Source organism: Prenolepis imparis, unplaced genomic scaffold (genome assembly GCF_030444845.1).
Source record: "Prenolepis imparis isolate NDT839.2.m4 unplaced genomic scaffold, iyPreImpa1.0 SCAF_12, whole genome shotgun sequence".
Taxonomy (NCBI): Eukaryota; Metazoa; Arthropoda; class Insecta; order Hymenoptera; family Formicidae; genus Prenolepis; species Prenolepis imparis.
In genome coordinates, this window is record NW_028141170.1 from 14164895 (window position 1) to 14175559 (window position 10665).

The following is a 10665-nucleotide window of genomic DNA, read 5'->3' on the forward strand; positions in this document are numbered from 1 at the left end:
TGATCGAGACATATTTGTAATAATGTGATATAATTTTCACGTACAGTTCTTTATGTATCTTTTCATGTAGTCTGCGTTACAGCCATTTTATCCAGCGTTAATAATAGCGCCTGCATATTCCTTTCAAGCCTGATTATTTTTTTCTCAATTTCTTTCTGTTGATCTCTCAAAAGCTTGACACTCGCTTCGACATATTGTTTGTTGGTTGCATCATTATCATCTTCCGGTTGCGCTACACGTCGTATCTTGCGCGACCTTGCGTCATAGCCGGAGGTTGTTAGACACAGAGTGTTATCGCGCACGTAATTTCTTAGTAATCCATTCCATTGATAATATGAATTATTATTCGACGTTCCAAGTGATAATCCAAATTTATTAATCGACATTTCGATACCACTAATATTGACAGACTGACTCGTATTGTTGTGAATCCTCAAGGGTGCGCGTGTGAGTGCGAGCAAAATCATATATGCGTGTGTATGAATGCAACCGTAATTAAAAGTTGTCATAAATTGCGGGTCGCGTATCGAGAGACAACAGAGCGATCCGCGTTACCGGGCTTGCGCGCGACCCGTAGCGCTGCGCGCAGGCGCCGGCGCGCCGCGTCCGGTTCCGCTCGAGCGAAGCGACGCTGTAATTCGAACTCTCACGCAGCGAGAGCAAATAAACAGGAGGATAAACGGATTTGTCCTCCGACTATCAGAGGGCCCCTCGTCGTTTTGTTATGTCATCAAAATGACGAGACAACATACAGGAGCCTTCTAGAAGGTCGAAAGGAAAAAGCAGTTCGCCCCAAAAATTCGGGACTCTTGCGTCGTGATAGTCGTTCGAACAAGAGACAATTCGCTCCGATTGCTTTATCGCTTCTTCTCCATTTTTTTTCTCGGTCGCTTGCACTGCCGAAAGCGCGCAAATCGGGCAGATCGCGTCGATTGGCAAAACTTTGTATATATTCTTGTAAATAGAGCGGTAGAAATACATTGACGATTTTCCAAACAGAACCGCCTCTACCTTTTTTTTTCTTCACACTCGCGCTCGCTCAATAACTCGCTCTCGCGCACTACATCTTGCACAATTATCTGGTCCTTCGAGCCGGATTGAGAATCAGCCCGTGAGGTCCTCAATCTTCCACGTCTCTGAGTTCGTAGTCGTCGCGCTTGCCGAGTGTCGTGGTGCCGTCGGTGAAGTGCAGTTCGCTTTCTGAAAGGAAAAAATGGATATCGACGTGAAATCGGTAGTGGCCATCGCCACCGCCCTCCACGGGAAGATCTCGCGCTCCTACGCCAACCTAATGAAGCTGGGCGCCGCCAAGGTCACTATGAGTGCTGTGGAAGCGCGGATCCAAGGTCTGGAAAAGAACTGGAGCAAGTTCGACACGCTGAACGACGAGCTAGCCGACCATGTCGACCTGTTAAAGGACGATCCTTACTTTAAGCAGGACATACCTGCTCTCGCCAAGGAGGCATACCTCCTAAATAAGGCCCGCATCCGCGTAACCGACCGTTTCGGTGAGACTCATATCGCGCGCGCTCTTGTGGATCCGGGATCCGAGACCTGCCTCGTGGCAGAGTCGCTCGCTCAAAGGCTTCGCCTACCTCGAACCCCGACGTCCGTCGCCATCTTCGGGATCGGAGGAATCCAGACGGGATGCTCGCGTGGCCGCGTTGCCGTCGCGCTGTCCTCGCGCGCGGGACAGTTCAAGTGCAACATCTCCGCGCTCGTGCTGCCTCGTCTGACCATGTACAGCGGTTCCGCGGACGGCAGCGCCCACTCATGGTCTCACGTGCACGGCCTCGAATTGGCGGATCCCGAGTATTTCCGTCGAGACCCGGTGGAGATCCTGCTGGGCGCGGACGCGTACGCCGACATTGTCCTGTCCAATCTTCGTCGGGGAGGATCCAAGGAGCCGATCGCGCAGCAGACCCGACTCGGCTGGATACTTCTGGGGCCAGTCGGAACCGGCAGCCACTCTGCTGCCGCGATAACCTCGCTCCAGTGCTCTGCTACAGAAGATCTCACAGCCCTCGTTCGCCGCTTTTGGGAATGGGAGGAGCCACCCCGCGGCGTGATGTCTCTCACCGCCGCCGAGCGAGAGTGCGAGGGCCACTTCGCTAGAACGCACCAGCGCCTTCCTGACGGTCGATACCTGGTGCGCCTGCCGGTCCGGGGAGAGATGCCAGATTTGTCGGCGACCCGACGAGCCGCCTCTCGCATGCTCGAGTCTATGAGCCGTCGGTTTGCTCGTGATCCCGTCCTGCGGGATCGCTATCACGTATTCATGGACGAATACCGAGCCCTCGGCCACATGACGCTCGTCGACGGCACCTCAGCTCCCGCTCACCGCCAATGCTGCTACCTGCCACATAATGGCGTGCTGCGAGGTTCCGGCGCAGGTGCTAAGATTAGAGTCGTCTTCAACGGCTCCTCACGCACTACGGATGGAGTCACGCTGAACGACTTCCTGCACGCGGGACCTAACTTGCTGCCAGTCCTCGCTGACGTGCTCCTGCGTTGGCGTTGTCACCGCTATGTGTTCACCTCTGACGTGGAAAAGATGTTCCGTCAGATCCAGATCCACCCAGATGATCGTGACAAACAGAGGATCCTGTGGACGGAAGAGAACAAGGTTAGAACTTTCAATCTAAACACAGTCACGTACGGGCTTGCATGTGCTCCCTACCTTGCAATCCGGGTTATGAGGCAACTCGCCTCCGACGAAGCGCACCGATTCTCTCTGAGGTCTGGAGCCTTGCAGCGAGACATCTACATGGACGACATCCTCACGGGCGCTGCCGACATGGACTCCGTCTGTCGGCTGCGGGAGCAGGTGGCAGCCCTTTGCGCGGCGGGCGGTTTTCTCCTGCGAAAATGGGCCGCCAACGACGACGCTATCTTGAAGGACGTCCCGCGGGAACATCGATTGCTGCCTGCCATGGATTCCGCACTGCCAACCGACGCCTGCTCGGTGCTGGGCCTGCAGTGGAGCCCTCGGAACGACGACTTCACTATCACCGTCGGGAGCCCCGCTGGCGCTCCACCTACAAAGCGCGTGGTGCTCTTCCAGACCGCCCGCTTGTTTGACCCAATGGGCTGGCTGGCTCCCGACATCGTACGGGCGAAACTGCTTATCCAGACTACCTGGATACAACAACTCGACTGGGATGCCCCATTCGCTCCGGACGACGCCGCTACCTGGACGAGGTTCGAGGAGGAGCTCCCCGCCTTGGAGAGGATCCGCGTGCCCCGGTGGTTCCGTTGCGATGCCGCTATGAGCGAGGTCGAGATCCACGGTTTCGCCGACGCTTCGGAACGCGCCTACGCAGCCGTGGTGTACCTCCGTACCTGTGGGGAAGGAAAGCCGCACTTATCACTCGTGCTTGCCAAGACGAAGGTCGCCCCTTTGCAAAGAGTCTCCCTTCCTCGGCTGGAGCTCTGCGCGGCGACCTTACTTGCCAAGCTGGTCGAGCATGTGCGGATCACTCTCGGTTTGGAGGAGTCCCCCGCCTACCTTTGGACGGATTCCACGGTCACCCTCGCCTGGATCAGAGGACACCCTGCAAGATGGACGACCTTCGTAGCCAACGGAGTAGCCGAGATCCAGCGGACCAACGACAGATCAAAATGGATGCACGTACCCGGGCGCGAGAACCCGGCAGACTGCGCGTCCCGCGGGGTGTCGCCACGCGAACTGTTAGAGCACCCCCTATGGTGGACCGGACCTGGGTTCTTGGGCAAGGATTCGTCGGCGTGGCCCCCAACCTCCGCCGGCCGCGACCTTACAGAGCCGCCCGAGCAACGATCATCTCGGAGCTGCGCTGCCGCCATCGTCACAGAACCGGAGGAGCTCGTCCGCTTCTCCTCACTGCGCCGACTGCTGAGGGTCTCCGCTCGGATATGGCGTTGGCGGCGTCACCTGCCTCGTCACAAAAGCTGTCCAGACGTCCCGTCGGCCCTGACGCTAGACGAACTCGACCACGCAGTGAAGAGATGGTTGCGGGTGACTCAAGCAGCAGCTTTCCCCCGGGAGCTGGACGACTCATTGGCAAGGCGTTCGTTGTCCGGGCGAAGTCCCCTCCGATGTCTTACATCGCTGATCGACGATCAAGGAGTCTTGAGAGTAGGAGGGTGAAACATTCATTGTTGGATAGAGAGCAGCAACACCTGATCATTCTGCCTCCCGAGTCGCACCTGACCTACCTCGTTATCGACGACTGCCACCGACGCACGCTCCACGGAGGGACCCAGGCCACGCTGACCTACCTACGCCAACGCTTTTGGCTTCCGCGAGGTCGCCAGCTGGTGAGACGCTACATACACCGGTGTCTTCGCTGCGTTCGATGGCGGGCGGCTCACCCGCAGTAGATTATGGGGGACCTGCCGAGAGCCAGAATCACACCCAGCCGACCATTTCAGCACACGGGAGTGGACTTCGCGGGACCTTACTGGCTCCGGATGACCAGAGGTCGCGGGCATAAGGCCTATAAGGCCTTCTTGTCCATCTTTGTTTGTTTCAGCTCCCGCGCCGTTCACCTGGAGGTAGTCAGCGACTACTCGGCCGACGCCTTCCTCGCCGCCTTCCGCCGTTTCGTTTCGCGCCGCGGATTGTATCAGGTCGTTTACAGCGACCAGGGCACAAACTTCGTGGGGGCTGATAAGCAGCTCAGGGAACTCTTTGACCAGGCTAGCCGCGAACATCACCGAATCATCGACCGCTTGGCCGACGACGGAATCCTTTGGCGCTTTAACCCACCTGCAGCGCCGCACTTCGGCGGTCTGTGGGAGGCGGCGGTGAAGGCCACCAAGCATCACTTGCGACGGGTCATCGGCGAGACCAGGCTGACGTACGAGGAGATGGCTACCTTCCTCGCTGAGACGGAAGCATGCCTCAATTCCCGGCCGCTCCAAGCCCTGTCGGACGACCCGGAGGACCTCGACGCCTTGACCCCTGGTCACTTTCTGATCGGGGCGCCCCTCCGTGCCGTCCCCGAACCGTCGCTCATTAACGTGGCTGAGAACAGGCTCAGCCGTTGGCAGCACCTCCAACAGATGCGAGATCACCTCTGGCGCAGGTGGTCTCGCGAATACATCCAGACTCTATCTCCTCGGCCTAAGTGGTGGACGATCAACGGGAATCCTCGCGAGGGACAGCTGTGCCTGCTGAAGAACGAGGTCACTCCGCCGTGACGTTGGCCACTCGCCCGGATCGTGCGCGTCCACCCTGGTAGCGATGGGCAGGTGCGTGTGGTCGACGTCCGGACCTCCGCCGGCAAGCTGACCCGCCCGGTAGTTAAGATTATACCACTGCCCGCGGCAGACGTCGCGGACCCGGAATCGCCAACGTAGGTCGCGGCCCCCTAGCTCGCCCTGTCCACCAGCTGGATCGCCGCTGAAACAAAGTCCGCCGCAGTACTCGATCTAAATCACTCACGATTGTCATTAACAATAATTCCTGCTCATCTGTATTAACGAAGTGTTCAACCCTCGCATATCTACTCCGCTCACTCATGTCGCGCTGTTCGCCGATCAAGGAGCTCCTAACCCCAACTGTCAGTCGCGTAGAACGCTGCACAAGGGGCTCCTAACCTCAACTGTCAGTAGCCTCTCTCGAACGGCCGCAATGCACCTCACATAGACGTAATCGCGGGACCGATCGTCTCTCGCTACGACGAGGCGGGCGGAATGTTGTGAATCCTCAAGGGTGTGCGTGTGAGTGCGAGCAAAATCATGTATGCGTGTGTATGAATGCAACCGTAATTAAAAGTTGTCATAAATTGCGGGTCGCGTATCGAGAGACAACAGAGTGATCCGCGTTACCTGGCTTGCGCGCGATCCGTAGCGCTGCGCGCAGGCGCCGGCGCGCCGCGTCCGGTTCCGCTCGAGCGAAGCGACGCTGTAATTCGAACTCTCACGCAGCGAGAGCAAATAAACAGGAGGATAAACGGATTTGTCCTCCGACTCTCAGAGGGCCCCTCGTCGTTTTGTTATGTCATCAAAATGACGAGACAACATACAGGAGCCTTCTAGAAGGTCGAAAGGAAAAAGCAGTTCGCCCCAAAAATTCGGGACTCTTCCGTCGTGATAGTCGTTCGAACAAGAGACAATTCGCTCCGATTACTTTATCGCTTCTTCTCCATTTTTTTTCTCGGTCGCTTGCACTGCCGAAAGCGCGCAAATCGGACAAATCGCGTCGATTGGCAAAACTTTGTATATATTCTTGTAAATAGAGCGGTAGAAATACACTGACGATTTTCCAAACAGAACCATCGCCTCTACCTTTTTTTTTCTTCACACTCGCGCTTGCTCAATAACTCGCTCTCGCGCACTACATCTTGCACACGTATCGTGTATGTATAACTTATTTTATAATAATACCAGCTTCGTAAAGTTCCTCGATAATCGACAATATTTCATTGTCGTGGGCGTTGTTGCCGGCTTGACGTGAAGCTTCGAACAATCGCAGACGATCTACCAACTCGTTGGGATCATTCCAATGCACGTAATCAATCTTATTATTGTTTAAGGTCATAGCTCGCGGTATACTTTTTGCAGATTTTTTATCAGAGAATAATGGTGCGATTATATATTTATATTTGTATCCCTTATTACCTAATACTGGCTGATTCACATTACCATTTCGTCTGTGCGCATTTGTTCTTATTAATATACTTTTGTAGTTCTGCAAGTCATTTGCAGTATATATTTCATCGTCGGGAATTCTCTTGAAAACCAACTCGTAAAGACCTGCTGTTCCAACGTATTTTGATCCATCGATAATTATATTATCATTTCTATCCACATCGAAATATTTATTACCGAGCGTCATTCCTTTGTCGGTAAATTTAACACCGTATAAGTAATCCATCTTGGAATTTTTATCTTGACTCAATATAGCTGCCACATATTTTTGAGCAAGTGGACCCAGGTGATTTCGCAATGAATTTTGACCCTCAGATGTTTGTAATGAATGTTGAATTGATGTCACAAGCGATTCAGGTGAAGTCCCGAAAATTTCCTCGATAGACGTCTTATCATGTAATAATTGCCTTGGTTGTACATCTTGTATCGGAGTAGAAGTAGTTGCATCCAATAATTGTTGCATTCGACTGCTTTTGATTCGCTTTGGAGTAGAAATTATACCGCTCAATGATATATTTGATCGCTTTGTTTTAAACTCTATTTTCTCTCCGAGCATACTCGATGGTTCAATCTTTTCTTCACCAGACTCAACACCGACTGTATTTTCAACAAGCTGTTTCAGAGATTCAGAGATTGGTTTAAAATGCCTCTCCAATGCATCGTCCTCCTCCATTTTACCAGTTTTCAAGAAACGATATTTTTTACGGATTGAGTCGCTCGTTTTCGCAATCTCTCTCACAATTTTTTCACGATCGTTATTCATCATGTTGCAATTTAGACGTTGCTCGATCAATGCGTCGAAAGCGACTAATTGCTTTGCGGTATTGCAAATTCATTAAATCCTTTTCTATATCGTCCATTAGTCAGCGGACTGTCCTTGTCAATCGCCGCGAATCCATATTTATGTTTCCAACATTTCTGGCAAAAAGCGCGAAAATGATCGTAAGACATATCTGTATTTACGTGATCGTTGTACACATGTTTCAAGTTTGTACCATCTTGTTTAAATAAAATTAATAAGTTTGCATTGTCACGTATAAGATGCTTGGGTATCTTGGCATACGTTTGACAAAGATAGAAACAGTCGACGCTCGAGTGTCGTCCCATTGCAAAGTACTCTCTTATCATATCTTGCTTGTCGCATGCCACGTCATCAAAGATAAAAATGGAATTCGGAAGCGCCTCACTCGGTGGAATGACATCGCTATTATTAGAGAATGTAAAATAACCAATTTCTTCTATCGGTGATAGCAAATTTTCCAAATATTGATATTTCGGTTGTTGAAGCGATTTCGAGTAAACGTACATGTTCTCGAAGCGAACACCATACGGGCTTTCTATCAAATTAATCAACGTGTTAGTTTTACCGCAATTCGAGGGGCCGCAGATGATACCGCGTATAGTATTTGGTAGCATGTTTCCATGTCTGCGTATTTCTTTATCCAACATTAACCGTGTTTTATCCTCGAAATTTGTAACTTTGATTATCGTCGATTGCTGAACGAACCGCATGTTTTCTCTCGAATGAATGAATGAGTCATGGAGAGCCTATTTATAGCTGCGTGGCCCCATGAATCGCTCAGTACCGAAAAAATGTTTGTTCTGCTAACAAGTGCTTCCGATATTCACGGTTTAAGCGCCGAACAGCTGCAATTTGTGCCAAAACAATTTTTTTGCGATATGAAAATCACATCCACTACGTGTGGGACAAGCTTCCGGAACACATAAAGGCGGATTCAGAGATTCAGACCTGTCGCCGCTGTTTCAAACATTACAATCGACCGTGGCAGCAAACGCACATCGACGGTCCAGCGCCGATGATAAAGGATTGCAGCGAATGTCAACGAAAATAGGTAGTGGTCTCTTTAATCGCGCGATAAACGCACTTCCGATCGAATTCCATATCCCCGGCTATCAGTTTTGCGGTCCGGGGACTCATTTGGAAAAGCGATTGGCTAGAGGTGATCGAGGTATTAATCCATTGGATGCCGCGTGTCGCGAGCACGACATTGCATATTCTCAAAGCAACGCCCTCAGAGAACGACACGTTGCTGATAATATACTCGTTGCGAAAGCGCGAAAACGTATTACTGCGAGAGATTCGACTTTTGGTGAAACAGCAGCCGCTACGACTGTTTGGGCAGCTATGAAAGCAAAGACAAAATTCGGTATGGGAATGAAGACGAAAAAATCTTTGAAAAAGAAGAAGAAACGAATACTGCCTGTGGCGAAGCGTGGTGGTATCTTACCAATTTTACCATTGTTGGGAGTTCTCGGTTCGTTGGCCGGTGGAGCAGCGGGAGTCGCAAAGGCTGTGAATGATAGCAAGGCTGCGCAACGTCAGCTTGAAGAAATGCAACGTCATAATCGCGCTATGGAAGGTCGTGGAGTTTATCTCGCTCCATACAAGCGTGGACAGGGATTCTCAACTAAGAAAAAAAAACGTAAAAAAAAAACGCTAAAAATGCCTGTGTAACAACTAATGTACAATTGTAACAACTAGTAAGACGTATACCATTCTTTAGAGGTGTTTTCATGCGCAATAATTTACCGATAAGCGGTATACGACAAAATGAAAGCGGTATTGTAAATTTGGATGACGTTGATGGTTCCGGTACCCATTGGGTAGCATATGTAAAGAGAGGAAATCGAGCAATATATTTCGATAGTTTTGGCAATCTTCAACCACCCAAAGAATTGGTGCAATATTTAAATGTTACGAAAATAGAATACAATCACACATCCTATCAGAATTATAATCAGAATAATTGTGGACAATTGTGTTTACGATTTCTTCAAACGACTGATATAAAGCCTGTCAATCCATCATCACGATTCAGTTTGACAACATGTCGCTAACACTAACGTTGACTGGCAAAAGTAGCGTTCTCGCTGTAAGCTACTTTCCAGCTATAGATTTATCGAATGGTGATTATGAGCTCGGTTTAACAGATTTTGAAACTTATCATACGATACCGAATGTAAATTCTAAGAATAATAAATTTTACTTTGATAACAAGGATGACAAGGAAATTACGATACCCGAGGGATCATACGAAATACAAGCTATAGATGAGTATCTGAGACGTGCAATTTCACAATATCCTTCTAATAAAGAGCAGAATGAAGATGCAATAGCGCTTCGCGCCAATCATAATACTCTAAAGAGCGAAATCAAATGCATCTATATAAATTTTAGTAAACCAGACAGCATAGGATCGCTGTTGGGATTCTCGTCGAATCGTATATTGCAACCTCACAAATGGTATGATTCGGATTTACCTACAAATATTATTAGCGTGAATATTTTCCGTATAGAATGTAGCGTCACCACTGGTGCGTACAGTAATGACAAGCGCGTACACACGATACATGAATTTTCACCGAGCGTGCCGCCAGGATATAAGATATCGGAAACGCCTGCACAGATCATTTATCTCCCGATCGTCGTACGGAGCATTACTGATCTAACGATATGCATTGTTGATCAAGAAGGACGATTGCTGGATTTTCGAGGAGAGGAAGTTAATGTAAGATTGCACGTACGGCGTCGACAAAATTAGCGTGTGATGTTCGTGCTAAATGATACGGAGCACGTGAGAGACAATAATTTTACGAGGGACAATACTTTTGCGAGAGCAGCTGCGGCGGCTGCAGTGAGCGACAATAATCAGAGATCTCGTTACACTAAAAAGAAACTCAGCGCATTGAATCGCAAATTTTTAAAATCATTGGGATTCATCGTACGAAAAGATGATTGAAATTTTGAATATTGGTGGTGAGCCAATCTTTGATGATCGTATCATCAAGGTTGAGACACATACGTACAATCCATACGCCAACTCATCGCTTGGACATAGCGATGAGATACGGATACCTATACGCCACCAGGATTTGTACACGTTACCGTGTGAAAGCTTTCTGTATGTTGAGGGAAAGTTGACGATATCTAAAATAGATGCAAATGAAACGCTGGTATTGGCAAATAACTGCGTTGCGTTCATGTTTGATGAAATTCGATATGAACTC

General features: G+C 50.0%; 2 protein-coding genes across 2 annotated transcripts; both read left to right on the forward strand.

The window, feature by feature from the left end:
* The first annotated feature begins 1213 nt into the window (after positions 1 to 1213).
* LOC145943388 (uncharacterized) lies at positions 1214 to 4129 on the forward strand. Its single transcript, XM_083050903.1, has one exon. It carries the CDS (start codon positions 1214 to 1216, stop codon positions 4127 to 4129), a length of 2916 nt encoding a protein of 971 aa, XP_082907029.1.
* A 236-nt stretch (positions 4130 to 4365) lies between these two features.
* Positions 4366 to 5184, forward strand: LOC145943389 (uncharacterized). Its single transcript, XM_083050904.1, has one exon. It carries the CDS (start codon positions 4366 to 4368, stop codon positions 5182 to 5184), a length of 819 nt encoding a protein of 272 aa, XP_082907030.1.
* Positions 5185 to 10665: the final 5481 nt, after the last annotated feature.